The 23551-nt window shown below is 39.2% G+C and overlaps 1 protein-coding gene and 1 long non-coding RNA gene across 2 annotated transcripts in view; both read right to left on the reverse strand.

The window, feature by feature from the left end:
* The window catches only part of LOC116716305 (uncharacterized), a 110794-nt gene that overhangs the window by 46605 nt on the left and 40638 nt on the right, over positions 1-23551 (reverse strand). Inside the window, exons 3-5 of the mRNA XM_032557225.1 lie at positions 14865-15044; positions 13704-13877; positions 12425-12456 (exon numbers count right to left, since the gene is read on the reverse strand). Of these exons, the coding sequence (XP_032413116.1) occupies positions 12425-12456; positions 13704-13877; positions 14865-15044 (386 nt within the window). The remainder of the gene's footprint in view (positions 1-12424; positions 12457-13703; positions 13878-14864; positions 15045-23551) is intronic.
* LOC116715973 (uncharacterized) lies at positions 21699-23377 on the reverse strand. The gene is made up of 2 exons (XR_004338309.1): positions 23075-23377; positions 21699-21959 (listed from the first exon to the last, which is right to left on the reverse strand). It is a non-coding gene; the product is annotated as an uncharacterized LOC116715973 (long non-coding RNA).

Below are 23551 nucleotides of genomic sequence, written 5' to 3' on the forward strand. Positions count from 1 at the left end.
GCGATCTGATAGAAGGTCATCAAGGAGCTGTTAACTCTCAATATTATTGGTGAATATTGTGATGAAAATATTGACTGATTAACAAACATTTTCATCACTTTTTTTCTCCTTTCTTTATCATCACCAGCACATAAGTTCCAGTTACACCAGCTGAAATAATTGATCACTAAAAGACTTTTAAACCTTAAATTTCCAAATCTCAACTAAAGACGTGGATCTGGTCCAACAGAGACGACAGGAGGCTCTGATTGGAGGAGTTCAGTCTCACCTGGAGAACAGCTGCTCTGATTGGCTGTCGGCCGTTCAGCTCCTGTTCTGGGTCTTTCTTCACACTCACAGCTCCTGTAAAGACATTTCTTCATCAGTGAAATATTTCACTATCAACAGGCTGGAGCTGAACATGTTCATGAAGGTCCACCACAAACTAGAGACCAGAACTGGGTCAGAACAGAACCTGAGATCATTGATGATCTCTGGTTTGAAGTCTTCATTGTATATTCTGGTATCATGACTGACCAGTGTTCCCAGTCTGGAAGCTCCAGTGCTTCACTGGGTTTAGAGACAATCTGAGTCGTTGCTCCTCACATTGTTGGTTGTTTTTGTTTTCATGCAACATTTTCATCATTGATTCATTCAGACTTTCATTCAAACTCTGATTTACTGACCAACATCCTTCATGACTAACTTTAAATTAATATCTCAGAAAATTAAGTTACTGTTTATTAAAACACTGAAGATCAACCAGTTAATATTTATTTTATCTCTATAGATTCACATGAATCAGTTAGAAAATGGTTTCTTACTTTCTGTCTGATGGTTCAGGTTCATTACTGAAGTTGGAGGAATCTTTGGACCGGTCACTCCTCATAGATGGACTGATGGGTCCTGAGGTTCTGCTCTGTCCTGATCTTTCCATCTTCTGGCCTTTTGGAGAGAGAAACCAGAACCAGTCAGTCCAGTGATCCGGTTCCAGTAACTGTCCTGTGAAGCAGAAAGCTGGTTCCCATCATGTGTTCAGAGGATCAGAGTGAATCATTTGAATGAATGAGTGAACATTTCCTATGAACTAGTGAACTTATTTAGCTCCCAGTGGACTTGAACGCATCATGACTCTATTGTAGCTCTGTATGGAGGGAGTCAGTGAGCAGAAGGTTCTGAGGGAGCAGCAGCTCAGGTCGGGTCCACAGCTCTCCTCCAGACAGAACCGGGTCCAGCTGGGATCTCAGCAACATGTCAGCCTCTGTGTGCAGCTCAGCAGGATTTCCTCTCAGCTCAAGAGACACAAAGCAGCTTTCAGGGACCACAGCATCCAGCTGAGGTACCAGCTGGACCCACTGCAAGGAATCATGGGTAAACAGCTGCTTCAATAGGGGGATGAAGCCCCCAAACACTCAGCGAGGCCTGAAACATATTTAGTCTATTGATCTGATTGAACTTCAAAATAAAGAGACACATTAATGCAACTCTTTTAGTTAGAAACTAGTTTGTTACAACTGATCTAAAACGTTTGTGTTTGTGAAATTATTTATTTTATTATATTGCTCCATTTAAAAGTTTTGTTATTTTTAGGGTTGAACCGACTGCAGTTTTCTGGCTGATCGATTCCGATTTTGCAGATACTGATTGCTAAACACAGCAACCTTTCAGGTAAGAGTCAGTCTGGATCTGGATGCATTTTTCCAGCAGAGCTTTGAGAGACAAAGAGTTTCTTCCTGCTGAAAGGAGCAACAAGAGGAAAACCTGGAAAAAGATCAAACTCAGTGAGGAGGAAGAGAGGAAATCTGTGGACGGCTTAAAGCCGGTTCTGATCCACAGACAAGAGAAACATCAGTTTCTGCTGAACCCCAGACTGATGAGGGACGGAGTGATGTGATTCACTTCCTGCTGATTTCAACAAGCAGAGAAACTAGTTTACAATGTTTTAGTTCTGCTTTTTAGGTTAAAACACCAGAGAGAGTCGCTGCAGCAAGAACTGATGGACTGTAAAAGTTACATTAAGTTCTCAGTTTATTTAGATTAAATCTGAAAAGTTCATTATTGCTCCACACAAACAGATCAGCTTTAGATGCTGCTGTCATGGTAGATCATAGCTGATCATTCACCAGGTTAACTGCGCAGTAACTGAGCTGTGTGTTTATAGTGTGTTCAATATTTCTCTTTTTGTTCCTTATAGTCGCATAATGTAACCTCACTTAGCATCACTTTATAAGCAGCAACGTCTCACAATAAAGTTTTTCATTTGATCTAATTCCTTTCTAGATCAGGCCTTCAATAAAGTAAACAGAGCGCTGCTGCGGGGACCAGGCCCTATGAGAGCCGAGCGACCCAGGCCGAGGTGACTGAGGCCCCGGGAAGCCTCGGTGGGTTCATCGGTTAGAAAGGCTCCAGAGAGCCGAGAGACACGGAGGGACCCGGAGCGGCAACACTTACCTCTAGTAACAAGTCAGCAAGTTATTTCCATCCTGCAGCTCAAAATGGAGGCTGATCTGAAGGAGACCAAAGTTGGTTTCAGTTTCTATTTCCACAGGAAGTTACGTAACTTGTGTTTTCCTCTAGAGCCAAAGTTTGATTCATCTGAATAAACATTAATAGTTCAGTTAGATTTAACAGAGTGAAAAAACTAGAGTGAAGATGGAAAAGCTTCAGTATTTCTGTTTTGCTGTTAGTGAAGCAGATCTGAAGCTGAGCAGCTTTTTTCATGGATTCAGCAGAAAACCAGCAGAACAAACTGCAGTTTAACAGGCGTTTGATGGAGGATTATGAGCGCTCACTGCCCTCTGGTGGTGAACTATCGCAACTACAGATATTCCTCTTCATATTAATTACAGTTTATTTGATCTCATTTTCACTTTTATCAGGCCAAATCAAATCAGCTTACATTAATGTTAAATAAGAGTCACTGCAGGGTTAGTACATGGAAAATAAAACTTATTCTATAAAAATCCTCCAAAAACGATTCACTGTGGGAAATTTTGAGACTCAAGGCCTGAAAAAATATAAATAATAAAAATGTGTTTGAAATAAAATTCAATCACCTGCGATAGGAGCATCAAGCAGGATGAAAGGGGCTAATAGAGAAAAATTAAATATAAAAAGTTAATAAAGTTTAAATTATTAGTACTTAATATTACTTAGTTAATTGCAGTCTTTTGTAGAACTGAATTAATCTGTAAATAAATGTATTACACATACAACATTATGCTGCTGCTGTTAATGTCATTTAAATACGTTTATGTGTTTTTAAAGACTGTCTACAGAAATAACAATATTATACAGTGGTGGTGCAAAACCTCAGCAGTTTAATTTCCTGCTTTTGAATAAAAGTTTCAGGAAGGAAACAAGAAAAGTAAAATTTATTATTTAATATGAAAACTAATTGAGAAAATTTAACTCGTTTCTATCGCTCTTAATGTGAAAGTACTCACAGGAAGTGAATGTGGTTTGTAAACGCTCTAACTTTATCAAGTAGCTGTAGTTACCATCTGGGTCCACTAGAGGGCAAAACCCGCCCTGCTCTGATAATAATAGTTCAGTTCGCGGCTCTGCAGCTAAAACATCAACATCATTCTGACTGTTTCCAGGATAATTTAACTTTTCATAAATATTTTCCTACCTTCAGACCGGAAGCTCAGCATCTTATCGTCTAAACCAGAGTTGTAGAGCTTTGATTCAGCTCTGTTGGAGCTGAAGCTCCAGTTTAGGAGCCACAGCTCCTCTGAAGCTGCTGCTGGAGCCTGTTAGCATCGTTAGCATCGTTAGCTCCGCTCAGAGTCTCTGCGGCTGTTTTCATCTCTGTGGAGCTGCTTCTAGTTCACACTGACAGAGAAAACATTGACATGAACCCAGGAGAAGAATCTGCCTTCATTTATCTCACTGGGAATCAGTGAGATAGAAGTGAGAACCTACGATTAAGCTGTAAAAATTATAAACACACTTCCTGTGACGTCTTTCAAAATAAAACACCGGAAAATATAATAACAGTACAGTTCTAGTTTAAAGAAGCTTTCAAGGAAAAAAACTGTATTGATTAATTAAAATGTTTCCATGTATTTTATTTAAACATCTTCAGTTTGAATAACGCAAAATAAATTTCTGCCGTAATTAGAAGCTTTAAAATCTAGATCAACTGAACAGGATGCTTCCGTCTTTACTAAATAAAGATGAAAGTTTTTAATTTTATACTTTATTTCTTTGTTGATCTGAATACAGAAACCTAAACATAACGGAGGACTAAAATAAAGGTGCTGTTACTATATTTGTACACAAACAGCTACATAGAAAAAACACAAAGAACATTATTAAAAACTTTATTGTCTCATTAAACACCCAGGAACCAACATTCGATAGAAGAAATGTGAAAAAAAATAACTTAACATTGGTGCAAAATACTGCAATTCCCAATATTCCTTTAAGACCCAGCAGATGTCGCTGTAGCTCCATTCAGAGAAGAGAAGCTGCAGCTTCGCTCTGATTTTCTCCTCTAATTTTACATTCAGCATATTTATCAGGTATTTCCTGTGGATAAATATTTGCAGCTCTCCCTCCGAATAAAAAACAACCCAGAATTTGGAGTGAAAAACTGTGACTCACCAAATCGAGACAGCTGTTTCCTGCTAATTATCTCGGAGGAAAATTGTGCAAAAAAACTTCCTGGAAAACCGAGAGTGACTAAAACTTCCTGAACGAGTTCCTCGATGCCATCTGCTGGCAAAAAGGACACAAAGACGCTTTAATCCCTCGTACTGTTGATGTTCCTCTGGCCTCCTGCTGCGTTTCCCCTTCGGTTGCAGCGATGTCTGAGGAAGAGGAGGAAGAGGAGAAACGATGGTGTCTCTGGGACGACAGAGAGAAACAGAGCAGCCTTCACCTCAGCTTCACCTTTCACCATCTGCAGCTTCTGCAGTTTAGCAGCAGCAGCAACCAGATTATGTGCTTCTTTTAGTAATAATTGGAGTTTAATGGCTGCTTGAGATGAGATAAGTCACGATCGGCTGAAACCATCAGTATATATTCACACCGGCTGAAAATCTGAAGAGAAACTATTATCTAGAGCTTATAATTAAGTTGCAAGATGAACTTTGATGCATTTGTAATACAAAGAACTGCTTGAGTCAAAGAACATCTAGAAACACATCGAAGCAGAGAGAAACGCAGAGTTACGGCAGGTTGCTTTGAATTATGCAACTAAACACTTCAGGAGGTTGAAAACATATTTACACTAAAAAAGAGATAAATATTATTTTCTCAGGTTGAAATGAATCAGATTAAACTTTCTCTGTTTTAGGTCACTGAGGAACATTATTACTTTTTTCTCATTTCCTCAGTTTTTGGTTGATTCACCTTGAAAGGAGCAGAATTATGTCTTTTACAGGCAAATAATGTTAGCATCAGTTATAAAAAAATGCAAAATATATCAAATGTAACTTACATAATTGGACTTAGTCATTTAACACCTTGAAATTGGGTCTCTGTCTCTTTAAAAACTCCCGCTCTTTCTCAAACTCCGCCTTCAGGAAGTCATCACAACATGGTTCCTCTATTAACCCTTTAACAGTTTTTACCAACGTTGAACTGAGAAGCAGCTCAGCAGATCCACCAAATGTTTGCTAACTGCTGCTGGCTAGTCTGAAGGAGCTGAGTGTGGGAGGAGCTGCATCTCGGAGGCGGGGCTACGTCCACCCAGACGTTTTTGGGACAGCTGAATGGTTGCCGTGGAGAACAGGACATTACCTGTCCAGATCGCTACAAAAACATTGACAAAAAAACAGAAATATAAAATACAGCGGACCTAATTCAAACCTCAGACTGAAGAACTTTTGGCCTCCAACTCACTTAAACTTAAACATTTAAACTCTTTTAAATACCAGATCTCTCTGTGCTAAAGCTCTATTAATTCATGATTTTCATCACTGAGCATAATATCAATGTTATGTTTCTGACAGAAAACATGGTTGAATGACAATAACGAACCGATCGTACTAATTGAATCAGCGCCTCCTAACTACAATTTCTTAAGTGAGAATAGAAAACATAAAAAAGGAGGAGGTGTGGCTTCCATATTTAAGAATATACCATACCAACTTTATTTATGAAGCACTTTATACACCGACAGGACCAAAGTGCTATACACAATCATAAAATACAATGCCATTATAAAATAGAAAGGATTGAAATATAAAATACATACAGACACAATAAAACAAAGTGAAACCTCTCAGATTGTGCCAAAAGCCAAAGAAAAAAGATCCTAAAACCAGGAAGATAGAGCACATAACACCAGTTTTAAAGTTCCTCCACTGGCTCCCTGTAGCTCAAAGAATAGACTTTAAAATACTGTTGTTAGTTTATAAATCACTGAACGGCTTAGCACCACAATACAATTAAAGATCTGCTGTTGTTGCATCAAACTTCCAGACCTCTCAGGTCTTCTGGTTCTGGTCTGCTCTGCATCCCCAGAACCAGAACCAAACGAGGATGAAGCAGCTTTCAGCATCTATTCACCACAAATTTGGAACAAACTTCCAGAAGAAACTGTAAAACAGCTGAAACACTGACTTCCTTTAAATCTCGACTAAAAACCCACTTGTTTTAGGATGTAACGAGTAACTCGATTAAGACCTGAACATAAAGTTTATTCATCCAGATCCCTTCAAATTATTTACAAATTACAACTTGCACATTTACATTCTACTCTCTGTACTAAAACACAATCAACAGCTTTTAAATACAGAAAATGATGACAAAAATACATTTTCTGTCACTGTCTTTATTCATCGGTGCACAAAAGCCTGACTAACCTTCATCCTGAAAAGGATGAACATTTAATTTATGTATGTACTCATGTTAACATGGTGAATTTAACAAACATGCCATAATCAAATGGTAACTATAACCTTGATAAGATCAGTCACAGAGCAGTTAGACCCCTAATACCTTTTTAATTTAAAGCCATATAAAATGGAGAACACACAACATTTTTTGGTCTAAAGAGATATAAATCAAGTGTGTAGTCAGATGCATCTTTTTTGCTAAGATTATGAACATGGTAGCATAAAAGTGCATCAAACCTAAACTATCAAAATGTTATTTAAGAAATTTAACGGAAAAGTGAAACTCCTAAGATTTAAAACAGTAAAAGTGTTTATTTCTGGCAATTTTGATGATTCTTTACAGCTACTAATGACCCAAATTTTAGCTTCTCGGGAAATTAAAATATTAAGACCAAAGAAAAAGGATTTTGAATAGAAATGTACCACAGCAAAAATAATCTGGCTCTTCATTGAGAGCTGTATGCAAGCATATTACAGAAAGGTGAGTGGAAGGAAAAACTGTTTGATTTAATGTTCCAATAGAATTTGGCCACACTGTCTAAAGTACCAAAACCTTGTTTAAAGAACCATTTTATCTCAGTATGTTTAGTAAGTAAACTTTCCAGATTTATTGTCAAGAGGATGATGAAAGTATGTCTGGGAGACCAAATAGCCAATCAAGATCGAGTGCATAAACTGGACAGTACCTGGGCATCTTTGGTTGGCCAGTAGTATAAATTCCTTTGTTTTTTATTGGTCTTGTCTATTGCAAACACAAAATTAGTATCTGAGAAAGTACATTTTGAGTTTTCCTTTGCCATCACTCAGCAACAATTATTAAACAATTTGTCTCTATAAAAAATTTAAGACATTCTCATTTACTGAGATGTATCTTTATTGTGACCCAATTAATCAATTCTCTGATGGATTTTAAATGATTAATTCTGTCAATTAGCCTTTAGCATGTTTTCTTGAACCAAAAGGTCAGAAACTTAAGGAGAACAACAAATCAGTATCAACAAAAAAAAACTCGTCGAGTATTTTCTGTGATTAAATTTTTAAACAACCCAACCCCTCTGACAACATAACAAGTCTGAAAATGGCCATTTCATGAATACACACATAATTAGGTTCCTTATAATGCAATAAAATGTACCAAGTAAATAGTGATGGTCAGTGTTTCTCACACTACGTTACATATTGTGAGGTTGTTGTGCCTTCATTCCACGGCAGGACTTCACTTATCGCTACATATGCCTCATAAATAACCCTTAAAAATTCTTGTAATGAGTTTGTAGCCCTTCATATCTGCGAAACATCAAGAAATGAGAAAAACAAAATCAATATGCAACAAAACTACAGATAAATGCACAGAATGGACTAAGTACATGATCACAACTCAAAAGGCAGAGGAAAGCACTTTAAACTTTAGTTTTAGCTTAGAAAAGAGCATACAAAAGTTTTGACTGTTCGTTTACTTGATTGTTTCTGAGATAAGTTAGGAAACTGTCTAAAAACACAAGAAAACCTAAAAAAAAAACATTTCTAGTAGTCATTTGTAAACATTCATAAAAACTCCTTCTCCCATCCTACAACAAGCTTTAGCTGAGCTGAACCAGGTGTTTATATACATATGTGGGAACATCTGCAATAGCTGGTAGGTGCAGCCTAAAATACCTTAAACAATAATCATTACATCAGGATGAGACAGAATGGAAAAAAACCAAACCAAAAACTAAACAATATATAACAGAAACACTTCAAGTTGAAGCCTGAGGGTGGAAAACAGGACTTATTCAAGATCTACAAACATGATTCCAGGAACTGGTTAAAATAAGATCTGATTTTACAAACAGATACCTGTATGGATAAACTGCTAAAATTAAAAAAAATTTTGCTGACAATATACTGGATGAGCCTGGGGGAGAGGTAACACTGTTGCAGGATTTAAAACAGTGCATCTTTCAATAGTTAGATGGGGGTTGAGGTAAGAGAGTGGACATACATGAGAGATGCCTGGCAGGTGATAAGAATGTCATATTTGTCTGCAATAGTAGTGCTGAGACGTCATGTGGTACTTTTAATGTTAATGGATGGGACAGAAACTATAGGAGCACTAACTTCTACTGCCATAGAATGACGGCTCTCACACAGCGAGGCAAGGCACACGCCACACTATCAAGTTTAGAAGAGAAATATGCTACTGGTCTCATTTTATCACCATGTTGTTGAACCAGTACAGAGGTCATGAAATGACCTTTACAATTCACCATCTGAACAAAATGTTGTTTTTGTTTTTTTATAGTTTGGTAGAGCCAGTGCTGTACTTCATACGAGGGCCTGCTTTTTTCTACAACGGGCCTCTTCTGCTTCATCTGTCCAAACCAGAGGGGAGGACATTTTACTTCTATTTTAACTCCTGCCAAATGGCCATAGTTGGTTCTTCTTTACTTTCTCAATGAAAATGAACCATTCCAAATTAAATCAAGTTCTCAAATTCATTCATTTCCCTCAATTTTATTAATTTAATTATCAATCAAATAATCTCAGATTAAAGATTTCTAAACTCCATTCTAGAAAACACATTACTTTTATTAATTTTTAATCAATTCAGAGTAACTAGTTACATTTACTAGGATGGCTCAAAGTATCAAATCTCACTGAACTTTGCATTTCAAATTCACTATATTTTCAAATATCAAATGGTTAATAATTTGATTAGTTACTCAGTTCCTATATACAGTTTGTTTGCTATTTTGATTTTTACATTTTCTTTTCTGTTCTAATCACACATATTCATACTATGTAATCACAAATAAACAATAACGCAACAAACAAAGCATGAATCATTTAGTCTAGTCGTGGTCAGTCATAAATTGTCAGTCTATTCACAACCAAAAATCTACATCGTCATACCCTTCTTTGCGCATTTTCTTTGGATTTGACCTTTTTTTTAATTATTATTATTATGTTATACTGCAGTAAAGTTAGTTTTTTTTTTTTTTTTTTTCTAATTTAGACGGCTGTCAAAGTTATAGTTTGTTATCCATTTATCTAAATGTTTTATTTTACACGGATCCTGTTTTTCGACATATTTCCAGTCATTTGATTTTAAACTGTCTGTTGGCTTATTTTTACTCATTCCTTTCCCCAATCTAAAAAAAATAAATAAAATTTTAATGAAATTTGGCCCAGTTTGTCGACGCCTAGGGAGTCCTAAAAACTGGGGTTCTGTTCAGTAGGCCAGCAATTGAAATAACCTGTTGAGGTAACCCACGATTCAACTCTTTCGAGTGGGGGTTCTTACCTCTGCATCCTCAAGAGGTTTGCTGGTTACAGTCCTACTGTTTTATATGAGGTAAAATACCAAGTGGTATTTATACCTCCGATCACTCGCACAGTCACACACTTTTTTTTATTTTTTATTTTTGTTGCGGAATTTAAGCGCCTGTTCTCGCAGGACTCCGTCGTCCTTTTTGTACCGGGTATTCGTCGGGCCCCATCTCCCTGAACAGGAAGGCACCAGGCTCTGTCCACCTAACCACGGAATTTTGCGCGAGGACTCTGCCGTCCTCCACGGATTTCGTGCAATATTTTTACCTGTTAGAGTCTAGAATTGACCCTCAGTCACTCGCCACTTTTAAACAAGAATCACTCACCCCCGTTGTCTTTCCCTGGAGCACCGTCAACCATCAGATCCCAGCAGGCAGGTCGAGCTCCAGCCCTTGAACAGGATCTGATAAGTTTCCACTAGGAAACTTGCCGTGCGCACGGTCTGTACTGGGGTCGACCAGACCTGCAGGAATCCTTCTGGTATAATGGCGACCGGCAATCGAAGGACCAAGTAAATGTCAGGTTTAAACACCTATTGAGACAGATTTAACAAACACAAGAAAGACAAGAGAGTTAGATTCTTTTGTACTCGCGAGGAGAACAGCCAGAGATGTTTTCAGTCACACATCTCTTCCGTTCTGAAAACATATGTGTCCGTTCTCCCTTTTTATTGCTGTTACAGAGAGCGTCTCAAAGGGGCGGGGAAAACACTTCAATCACATGATTGCAACGTAAATGCTAGTCACTAACAAAACACATGGTATCTACACACTAGAATATTCTGTTCCAGACACAGGATAACACAGAGCCAGTTGTACGTCTTCATGGCGACAGTTTTACAGCTATCTAACAGGTCAAGGATGCAGATGTTTCTGCTGAACGATAACCTGTTGAAAACGGTTCTCTGCTCTTCCTCAGAGGCCTTCTGAGAAAGGAATCAAAGTAATTCAACAACACAGAGACATTCTTTATGCTAAGATGAAACAAATAAAGGCATATAAGACAAGAACATTATAAAGGCACATGAAACAACAAATATTTGATAATAATATATATAATTTACCTAACATTCAGGTTCCACATGTTCCTGATAACTGCTCTAAGATCAGAGTTTCTCTAGGACATCCAGTTCTAAACTGGTTAAACTGGTTTCTCTGATGGAAGCTGAAGTTTCTCTGCAGTTTCCAGTAAAGCATCTTTTTATCTGTGGAGCTTTGAGGAACATTTTCATGTCAGCAGAAGGAAGAAGCAGCAGAGAAAAGAGGTTTGAAGTGTCTTTCATGGCTTCAAAGCTGAACTGAAAATGATTCCCATGTTTCCATTCTCAGACCATTTCTGGTTCCAGGATGAAAATGAATCAGAGAGAAAAAAGATCAACTTTCCAGTTGAATCCAGTTCAGATCAAAACTCCATGAAGCCTCAAATGGAGCCCAGTTTGAATTGGATCTTTATTGATCCAAAGAGACAAACAATATCAGACACTAAATGACAGACACGAGAAAATAAACGGGAGGAAAACCTTGGAGGTCAGAGGTCATCATCATGATCCAGTCAGAGTCTCTTTAGACTCAAACTGCTGCAGCTTCAACCTCTGAGGATCAGCAGGACACTGAGACCATTTTCTACTTCACAGAGATCAGAACCTGCAGAGAGAAGAAGGAAGGAGAGAGCAGATCAGTGAGTGTTTCCAGCCTCTCTCCAGCAGCAGTCAGTGACGCAGCACATCCACTAGATGGTTTCCAGGCTGCAGTCAGACTGATCTCAGAGCTGTGACCAAGATGAACCCGATCAGTTGTTCCTGTTGAACTGAGAGAACAAACAGATCTGAGATCAGATCTGCTGCTGCCACAGTTTGATGGATGAGGACCACTGTCTCTAGACATGTTGGACGGCTGGACGCTGGAGTCCAGCTGGACTTCCTGGAGACATGGACACAGCAACAACACTCATCTTCACACCAACACAAACGCAGGAACACAGCAAGCTGCTGCTCCTCTGATTGGCTGATTGCTGTCTCTGTGTCCAATCAGGAAGCCTGAACCATTCTCCTCCCACTGAGAAGCTGCAGCTTTACTGGGAACACTGGATCTTTGCTTTGATGCTAACTGGGTTTAGTTCAATATGCTGACAGCAGCTGGACTCACTACAAACATTTACTTACATTAAAGTCTTTACAAGATTCTTCAGCTGCTGAACATCTGAATCCTTCAGTTTGTTTTCTCCCAGGTCCAGTTTTGTCAGACGGGTCGGGTTGGACTTCAGAGTTGAGGCCAAATAATCACAGCTGATCTTTGACAAACTGCATTTCCTCAATCTGAATAAAGAATAAAAGATGTGAGCTGAAGCCAACAGGATGCAGGTTAACCAGTCCAACAGAACCAGTTAAAGATTCTCATCAATATTAATGCCAACAAGCTGCTGCTTCAATAAAGACCTGCTGACTTCAGAACCAGAACCAGAACCTGGTACTGGGTCATGTTGTGTTGGAGGATTTTAGTCAGTAAAATCATTCCAGGTTCTGATCAAAGTGTTGAAGCATCAATCATTGATTATTGATTAGTTCCTGTCAGATTCCAGGAATTCACTTTTCTAGACTGGGTTGAATGACCTTTGACCTGCTTCACATGAGGGGGATTTCTATACACTGGGGGTCCGAATGCTGTCCTGTTCTGACCTCAGATCAGCAGGTCCAACTCAGTTACACAGAGGGACTAAATTAAACTCTGGATCCAAGTCCAGGAACAAACTCAGAAAATATTTATTAGAACAGAAGAAATTAATTTGATTTATGATCAATTATATCTAATTATTCACAGAATTATCAATAATTATATAATTACATACTCCAATATCTCCAGTCTGCAGCCTTCAGTCTGTAGAAAACCACAGAGCTCCTTCACTCCAGAACCTTCCAGGTTGGTTCCGATCAGGTCCAGTTTTGTCAGGTGGGTCGGTTTGGACTTCAGAGCTGAGAACAGAGCAGTCCAGCTGGTCTCTGACCAACAGCATTCCCTCAATCTGAATAAAGAATAAAAGATGTGAGCTGAAGCCAACAGGATGCAGGTTAACCAGTCCAACAGAACCAGTTAAAGATTCTCATCAATATTAATGCCAACAAGCTGCTGCTTCAATAAAGACCTGCTGACTTCAGAACCAGAACCAGAACCAGAACCTGGTACTGGGTCATGTTGTGTTGGAGGATTTTAGTCAGTAAAATCATTCCAGGTTCTGATCAAAATGTTGAAGCATCAATCATTGATTATTGATTAGTTCCTGTCAGATTCCAGGAGCTGGAATTCACTTTTCTAGACTGGGTTGAATGACCTTTGACCTGCTTCACATGAGGGGGATTTCTACACACTGGGGGTCCGAATGCTGTCCTGTTCTGACCTCAGGTCAGCAGGTCCAACTCAGTTACACAGAGGGACTAAATTAAACTCTGGATCCAAGTCCAGGAACAAACTCAGAAAATATTTATTAGAACAGAAGAAATTAATTTGATTTATGATCAATTATATATAATTATTCACAGAAATATTGATAATTATATAATTAAAATACTTCAATATCTCCAGTCTGCAGCCTTCAGTCTGTAGAAAACCACAGAGCTCCTTCACTCCAGAATCTTCCAGGTTGGTTCCGATCAGCTCCAGTTTTGTCAGGTGGGTCGGTTTGGACTTCAGAGCTGAGAACAGAGAAGTCCATCTGGTCTCTGACAAACTGCAGTTCCACAATCTGAATAAAGAATAAAAGATGTGAGCTGAAGCCAACAGGATGCAGGTTAAAACTGAAACATGAACAAATAAATAATAAAAATGTAGAAAATTAATTTCCCTGAATGTAAAAGAAACATGATGAACTGATTCTAACATCTGATCCAGTCAAACTGGTTTAAAGAGTCCAAACCAGCAGAACCAGAACATTTGATCAATAAAGAAACTCAAAGTTTTCTATCAGCCTGGATGAGTTGAGCTATTTCTGCTGGTTCCTGATCATCAGCTGGAGACCCGACTTGGTAACTGGATCAGAACCACTCAGTTTCTTCATTAATGGCCTTGGGTTCTTATTAAAGCTGCTGAAAGCCAATGGAGGCCATTATTTCCTAAGGAGACGTGACCTGATGAAGCATCATCACAGAGACGAGGCTCCAACCGACTGACAGCTGTCAGACTGAAGAGGACGGTTCCTCTCTGACCCGGCCCAACAGAACCACAGCTTCAGGACAAAGCTGAGGAACCTGCTGCTGCTGCAAACCTCACTTTCATTCATTTCATCTAGATTTGCTTTTCTACAATCAGTCATTTCTTAGATTTGGTCATTAATGATGATTTGAACTTGTCAGTGTTTGTGGCTCGACTCTGGAGGAACAACATTTCATTCTGGATGTAAAGATGAGAATCAGAAATGAGAAATAAAACAATCTGAATCTTTACCAAACCAAACTGAAACATCTCCATCATTAATTTACATCATTTGAATTATTTTACTCATTTTGTTCATCAGTAAAAAACATTTTAAAGAGAAAAACTGAAAAACAAAGTTCAATAATCTCAAAGTCTGATATAAGAAAAAAATAATATATAAGGTAAAAAGTTTTAGAGATTTTATTCTGACATTTAAACAGGTTGTTTTAAAATAAAATATATTAGAATAAAAGCATTAATTAAACTAATGTTTAAAGTATAAATGAATGATTTTATTATATAAATAAAGAAAACAAACCTCAGATTCTTCACTTTACTGACTGAACTCTCCAGGATCTCAACCAGACGCTTCAGATCAGAGTCTCCACCTACATTTATGAAGATCTCATTTATTTCCAGTTCAGTCAGATCTGGGTTGGACTTCAGAGCCGAGGCCAAAACTTCACAATCAGCCTTTTGGATCAAACAGCCACCAAGTCTGTGATTAGAGAAGAAATAAATTCAGTTCTAATGAAATCAATCTGGATCATAAACAGACTAAAATATGATAACAGTGATGTCATCATCTGATCAACATCTGATCTTCAATTTACTGAGTTTGACCCCACAGAGAATCTGTGCAGTTCCTGGTTAAAGTCCAGGTTCTGGTTCTGGTCCAGGCTTCATGTCCTCAGACCTTCAGCTGCAGTCAGATGTTGAAGATCTTCTATCATCTGTGAAGGAAAGTTCAGTTTTCTCTGCAGCATCTGATGGAGCTGCAGCATCAGAGCCTCAAAGGAGCTGAAGCAGCTGATGAAGAGGCTGACTGAGCTGATGAAGGAAACTACTGGAGATGATGGAGAGGAGGAGGAACTGCTCACAGCTCGGACTTGGACTAGACCGTGTGGCTCAGAGGAACAAAGGTTTGGATGTTAGAAGAAATTGTTGCTAAACTCTTAAAGAGCTGAAGACCAAAACAGAGCGTTTGGGTCCAGCAGCATTTTTCATGGTGAAGCAGTGAAAGTTCTCCAGTAACTAGAAGAGGCTGGGATGTCTAAAGAGTTGAAGCTCATGTCTCTCCAGGTCTTCATGGCTAACAGCTTCAACAAAAGCTGCAGATGAAGAGTTGATGAGGAAAATGGTTCCAGCTCTGGAAGCAGAGTTCTCAGAGCTTTGGGAGGATCTGACAGAAACTAGGACTTTTTCTGGAGCCAGACAACAATCACCACATTTTGCTCTCATTTACAAACTCAGAGGAAACTAGTGGGAGGAGGAAAAGTTGGTTCACTAAGTTTCTATCTGGTTTCCATGACAACAGCAGCAATTATTGGGGTTATTTTAAAGTGTCCATCAAACCTAAACAGTGATTTTATAAAAAAAGACAAAGATCCTAAAAGGAGTAGCGGCTCAATGAGTGAAGAGGAGTTTAAAGTGTAAAAGTCTCTCTGGCTGATTGGATCTTTCAGACAAAATAGATTTTTTTCTAGAGTTCAGGGTTTTCTATTCTTTTAAAAATGAAAACTGATAAAAAGATAAATATTTTTAAAATGATCAAAATGTCTAAAACCAGAAGCTGCAGCTGTCCTGGATGAGCTGAATGTTTAGATGTTTGAATGGCTGAAATAGTCCAGAGGATGAAGGAAGAAGTTAAAGACCAAAAACATCCAGAAGCAACTTGAAGAAGAAGAAGAAACAGGAGGACAATAGAGCTGAATCAGCATTCACACAATGAAAACATCTGGACTCACCGAGCCTTTCTGCAGTTCCTCACAGCTGGAAACAGTCTCCGTCGTCCATCTGATGATGTGTTGTACTTCTCCAGGTCCAACTCATCCAGAACCTCTGACATCTGCAGCATGAAGGCCAGAGCTGAACAGTCAGTCACTGAGAGCTCCTTCCCTGAATCCAGCAGCCGTTGGATCTCCTGATAAAATGAGACGTCGTTCATCTCCACCAGACAGTAGAAGATGTTGATTCTTCTGTCAGTAGAGATTCTATCAGTGTTCATCTCCTTCAGGTTGGTGATGATTCTCTGGATGGTTTCTGGACTGTTCTCTGTCTGACCCAGCAGATCTTCTAAGAGTCTCTGGTTGGACTCCACAGTGAGACCATGAAGGAAGCGGATAAACAGGTCCAGGTGGCCATTTTTACTGCTGAGGGATTTCTCCATGACTTTCTTCATGAACTCATCTAGAGATGTTTCTCTGTATTTTTCTCCCAGGAACGTCTTGATCACCTCTGACTTCCTGCTGGTGAAACAGTGGAGCATGTAGACTGCAGCCAGAAACTCCTGGATGCTCAGATGAACAAAGGAGTAGACGGAGATGTCGCACGTCCCTCTCTCTCTTTTAAACATTTCAGTGAACACTCCTGAGAACAACGCAGCATCTTTGATGTTGATGCCGCACTTTTTGAGCTCTTCGTCATAGAAGATCAGGTTTCCCTCCAGCAGCTGCTCAAAAGCCAGTTTTCCTAGAGACTCAATCAGCTTCTTGTTCTCTGGACTCCAGATTGATCTTGTCTTTTTTCCTCCATCATACTTTTCCTTCTTGATTGCGAAGTTAACCTCCAGGAATGCTATGTACATCTCAGTCAGAGTCTTTGGCAGTTTTTCTCCCTCTCTGGTCTTCATCACATCCTCCAGAACTTTAGCAGTGATCCAGCAGAAAACTGGGATGTGACACATGATGTGGAGACTTTTTGATTTCTGGATGTGGGAGATGATCCTGCTGGCCTTCTCTTCATCATCTCTGAATCTCTTCCTGAAGTACTCCTCCTTCTGGGGGTCAGTGAACCCTCTGACCTCTGTTGCCATGCCGACACACTCAGCAGGGATCTGATTGGCTGCTGCAGGTCGTGTGGTTATCCAGAGGAGAGCAGAGGGAAGCAGTTTCCTCCTGATGAGGTTTGTCACCAGAACATCCACTGAGCTGGACTCTGTAACATCAGTCAGGATCGGATTGTTGTTGAAATCCAGAGTAAATCGACTTTCATCCAGACCATCAAAGATGAACAGAACCTGGAACGTTTCAAAGCTGCTGATTTCTTTGGTTTTAGAAAATAATTTATGAATCAGTCCTAATAAGCTGAACTTTTCTTCATTCAACATATTCAGCTCTCTGAAAGTGAATGGAAATATGAAATCAATGTTCTGGTTGGTTTTGCCTTCAGCCCAGTCCAGAGTGAACTTCTGTGTTAACAGTGTTTTCCCAATGCCAGCCACTCCCATGGTCATCACTGTTCTGATTGGTTCATCTCTTCCAGGTGGGACTTTAAAGATGTCTTCTCTTCTGATTGTTTCTTGTTTCCTGGATGCTGTTTCAATGTGTCTGACCTCATGTTCCTGGTTGACCTCTCTAGTTTTCCCCTCTGTGATGTGGAGCTCTGTGTAGATCTGGTTCAGAACGGTTTGATTTCCAGGTTCAGCGACGCCTTCAGAGAGACTCTGGAACTTCTTCTTCAGAGATGCTTTATGGTCACTCTGACACCGAATATCAAAATCTGAAGAAAGAGACAAAGACAGGAGAGGAGACACTTCAGCTGAACATAAGGAAAACAATAATTTTTTGATATTCTCAGAGACAATTTGTGCATCAGCTTTAATGGATGAGAAAAAAGTAAATCAATAAATAAAAAGCCCAAATTTTATAAAAACTCTGCATGGTAAGAAGAACGAAAGTCACGACTGTAACTACGGTTCTATGAATCCCAGATGACCACCAGAGGCGGTGATTAAAGCACTGGATGACGATTACCGACAGAGTCCTGAGAAATCACACACAGAAAAGAAACAACCCCGAAAACATGCCCACCTCACTGGGATGATGATGAGCGCTGGGATAGGATCCCAGGTGAAAGGTGGCCCAGTTAACCCTGTAAAACCCAGCAAAGGTATTTGGGGATGACCAAGAGGCTGCTGCACATATAGCCTCCAGAGTGACCCCAGACACCCAGCATCTCACGCTCACAGGACTCGGTCAGGTCGAGCTGAAATCGCCACTCTTGACCCGTAAACCGACGAGCGAATAGGCCAGGAAACACGGCTGCACAATGTAACAAAAGCAAACCTGAAGCAGCTACGATAATAAATAAAGACAAGCCAGATATGGAGGCACAATATAAGAAAAAGCAATCCCAAAAACGGAAATTAATTGAAACCTTCAATTCATCCATGTGCTGAAGATGTTTGACCATCAATCTGCAGGCTCTCTGTTCTTCTTCATCACAGCATCTATTTTGTTGCAGTCCTTGTCTGCTCTGGTTTGGTTCTTCTCAAGTTTACCTTCTATCTCTGAATGTTTAAAGACGCGATCTGATAGAAGGTCATCAAGGAGCTGTTAACTCTCAATATTATTGGTGAATATTGTGATGAAAATATTGACTGATTAACAAACATTTTCATCACTTTTTTTCCTCCTTTCTTTATCATCATCACCAAGTCTTCATCTCAGTCTCTAAGGTTTAGGTTCTCTGTTACCAAATGTTGGAATAAAAGACACAGCAAGTCTTTGCATCTGAGATAATAAATTAGCCATATGTCCTCCTGTATTGAAGTTCACAAATCAAATATGTTTCTAAAAACCTCACAGCTGGTTTTAAATATTCTGTAATTAAGACGAAACTAAGAACCTACAGCAGATTCGAAGTCTTTAAGTATTTTAGTTTTTGAAGTAGATCAGCTTAAAGATGCTCAAGATAGTGAGAAATTATGTGGAATTGCCCTTTAGTCATTTTCTGAAAACACATAAAACACTTGAATAATATATTAATTGCTTAACAGATTAAATGTCAAAATTAAAACCTGGATCTGCCCACAAATAATCAATTATTACACAACCATTATCTGATTGATGATCTCTTTATTCATCCTGTCTGCATTTCATTCCTCTGAACCCTGTGATGACTCATCATATTGATCCTATAAAGTGTTTCACTAGAGCTGGTGGCATGGGTTATGGTGCAAAGCGACCCTTCAGAATAAAATTAATTGTTTATTTTTCTGAACAGGCTCCAATTAAATGAGGACCAAGTTAACCAGAGTTACCAGCACATGAGTTCCAGTTACACCAGCTGAAATAATTGATCACTAAAAGACTTTTAAACCTTAAATTTCCAAATCTCAACTAAAGACGTGGATCTGGTCCAACAGAGACGACAGGAGGCTCTGATTGGAGGAGTTCAGTCTCACCTGGAGAACAGCTGCTCTGATTGGCTGTCGGCCGTTCAGCTCCTGTTCTGGGTCTTTCTTCACACTCACAGCTCCTGTAAAGACATTTCTTCATCAGTGAAATATTTCACTATCAACAGGCTGGAGCTGAACATGTTCATGAAGGTCCACCACAAACTAGAGACCAGAACTGGGTCAGAACAGAACCTGAGATCATTGATGATCTCTGGTGTGAACTTCTTCATTGTATCATATCTGGTATCATGACTGATACCAGTGTTCCCAGTCTGGAAGCTCCAGTGCTTCACTGGGTTTAGAGACAATCTGAGTCGTTGCTCCTCACATTGTTGGTTGTTTTTGTTTTCATGCAACATTTTCATCATTGATTCATTCAGACTTTCATTCAAACTCTGATTTACTGACCAACATCCTTCATGACTAACTTTAAATTAATATCTCAGAAAATTAAGTTACTGTTTATTAAAACACTGAAGATCAACCAGTTAATATCTTTTATTTTATATCTATATAGATTCACATGAATCAGTTAGAAAATGGTTTCTTACTTTCTGTCTGATGGTTCAGGTTCATTACTGAACTCTGGAGGATCATCTTTGGACCAATCACTCCTCACAGATGGACTGATGGGTCCTGGAGGTTCTGCTCTGTCCTGATCTTCCATCTTCTGGCCGTTTGGAGAGAGAAACCAGAACCAGTCAGTCCAGTGATCCGGTTCCAGTAACTGTCCTGTGAAGCAGAAAGCTGGTTCCCATCATGTGTTCAGAGGATCAGAGTGAATCATTTGAATGAATGAGTGAACATTTCCTATGAACTAGTGAACTTATTTAGCTCCCAGTGGACTTGAACGCATCATGACTCTATTGTAGCTCTGTACGGAGGGAGTCAGTGAGCAGAAGGTTCTGAGGGAGCAGCAGCTCAGGTCGGGTCCACAGCTCTCCTCCAGACAGAACCGGGTCCAGCTGGGATCTCAGCAACATGTCAGCCTCTGTGTGCAGCTCAGCAGGATTTCCTCTCAGCTCAAGAGACACAAAGCAGCTTTCAGGGACCACAGCATCCAGCTGAGGTACCAGCTGGACCCACTGCAAGGAATCATGGGTAAACAGCTGCTTCAATAGGGGGATGAAGCCCCCAAACACTCAGCGAGGCCTGAAACATATTTAGTCTATTGATCTGATTGAACTTCAAAATAAAGAGACACATTAATGCAACTCTTTTAGTTAGAAACTAGTTTGTTACAACTGATCTAAAACGTTTGTGAAATTATTTATTTTATTATTATTGCTCCATTTAAAAGTTTTGTTATTTTTAGGGTTGAACCGACTGCAGTTTTCTGGCTGATCGATTCCGATTTTGCAGATACTGATTGCTAAACACAGCAACCTTTCAGGTAAGAGTCAGTCTGGATCTGGATGCATTTTTCCAGCAGAGCTTTGAGAGACAAAGAGTTTCTTCCTGCTGAAAGGAGCAACAAGAGGAAAACCTGGAAAAAGACCAAACTCAGTGAGGAGGAAGAGAGGAAATCTGTGGACGGCTTAAAGCCGGTTCTGATCCACAGACAAGAGAAACATCAGTTTCTGCTGAACCCCAGACTGATGAGGGACGGAGTGATGTGATTCACTTCCTGCTGATTTCAACAAGCAGAGAAACTAGTTTACAATGTTTTAGTTCTGCTTTTTAGGTTAAAACACCAGAGAGAGTCGCTGCAGCAAGAACTGATGGACTGTAAAAGTTACATTAAGTTCTCAGTTTATTTAGATTAAATCTGAAAAGTTCATTATTGCTCCACACAAACAGATCAGCTTTAGATGCTGCTGTCATGGTAGATCATAGCTGATCATTCACCAGGTTAACTGCGCAGTAACTGAGCTGTGTGTTTATAATGTGTTCAATATTTCTCTTTTTGTTCCTTATAGTCGCATAATGTAACCTCACTTAGCATCACTTTATAAGCAGCAACGTCTCACAATAAAGTTTTTCATTTGATCTAATTCCTTTCTAGATCAGGCCTTCAATAAAGTAAACAGAGCGCTGCTGCGGGGACCAGGCCCTATGAGAGCCGAGCGACCCAGGCCGAGGTGACTGAGGCCCCGGGAAGCCTCGGTGGGTTCATCGGTTAGAAAGGCTCCAGAGAGCCGAGAGACACGGAGGGACCCGGAGCGGCAACACTTACCTCTAGTAACAAGTCAGCAAGTTATTTCCATCCTGCAGCTCAAAATGGAGGCTGATCTGAAGGAGACCAAAGTTGGTTTCAGTTTCTATTTTCACAGGAAGTTACATAACTTGTGTTTTCCTCTAGAGCCAAAGTTTGATTCATCTGAATAAACATTAATAGTTCAGTCAGATTTAACAGAGTGAAAAAACTAGAGTGAAGATGGAAAAGCTTCAGTATTTCTGTTTTGCTGTTAGTGAAGCAGATCTGAAGCTGAGCAGCTTTTTTCATGGATTCGGCAGAAAACCAGCAGAACAAACTGCAGTTTAACAGGCGTTTGATGGAGGATTATGAGCGCTCACTGCCCTCTGGTGGTGAACTATCGCAACTACAGATATTCCTCTTCATATTAATTACAGTTTATTTGATCTCATTTTCACTTTTATCAGGCCAAATCAAATCAGCTTACATTAATGTTAAATAAGAGTCACTGCAGGGTTAGTACATGGAAAATAAAACTTATTCTATAAAAATCCTCCAAAAACGATTCACTGTGGGAAATTTTGAGACTCAAGGCCTGAAAAATATAAATAATAAAAATGTGTTTGAAATAAAATTCAATCACCTGCGATAGGAGCATCAAGCAGGATGAAAGGGGCTAATAGAGAAAAATTAAATATAAAAAGTTAATAAAGTTTAAATTATTAGTACTTAATATTACTTAGTTAATTGCAGTCTTTTGTAGAACTGAATTAATCTGTAAATAAATGTATTACACATACAATATTATGCTGCTGATGTTAATGTCATTTAAATACTTTTATGTGTTTTTAAAGACTGTCTACAGAAATAACAATATTATACGGTGGTGGTGCAAAACCTCAGCAGAGTTTAATTTCCTGCTTTTCAGGAAGGAAACAAGAAAAGTAAAATTTATTATTTAATATGAAAACTAATTGAGAAAATTAACTCGTTTATATCGCTCTTAATGTGAAAGTACTCACAGGAAGTGAATGTGGTTTGTAAACGCTCTAACTTTATCAAGTAGCTGTAGTTACCGTCTGTGTCCACTAGAGGGCAAAACCCGCCCTGCTCTGATAATAATAGTTCAGTTCGCGGCTCTGCAGCTAAAACATCAACATCATTCTGACTGTTTCCAGGATAATTTAACTTTTCATAAATATTTTCCTACCTTCAGACCGGAAGCTCAGCATCTTATCGTCTAAACCAGAGTTGTAGAGCTTTGATTCAGCTCTGTTGGAGCTGAAGCTCCAGTTTAGGAGCCACAGCTCCTCTGAAGCTGCTGCTGGAGCCTGTTAGCATCGTTAGCATCGTTAGCTCCGCTCAGAGTCTCTGCGGCTGTTTTCATCTCTGTGGAGCTGCTTCTAGTTCACACTGACAGATAAAACATTGAAATGAACCCAGGAGAAGAATCTGTCTTCATTTATCTCACTGGGAATCAGTGAGATAGAAGTGAGAACCTACGATTAAGCTGTAAAAATTATAAACACACTTCCTGTGAGGTCTTTCAAAATAAAACACCGGAAAATATAATAACAGTACAGTTCTAGTTTAAAGAAGCTTAACAAAGAAGCTTTCAAGGAAAAAAACTGTATTAATTAAAATGTTCCCATGTATTTTATTTAAACATCTTCAGTTTGAATAACGC

The sequence above is a fragment of the Xiphophorus hellerii genome, chromosome 24 (genome assembly GCF_003331165.1).
Source record: "Xiphophorus hellerii strain 12219 chromosome 24, Xiphophorus_hellerii-4.1, whole genome shotgun sequence".
Taxonomy (NCBI): domain Eukaryota; kingdom Metazoa; phylum Chordata; class Actinopteri; order Cyprinodontiformes; family Poeciliidae; genus Xiphophorus; species Xiphophorus hellerii.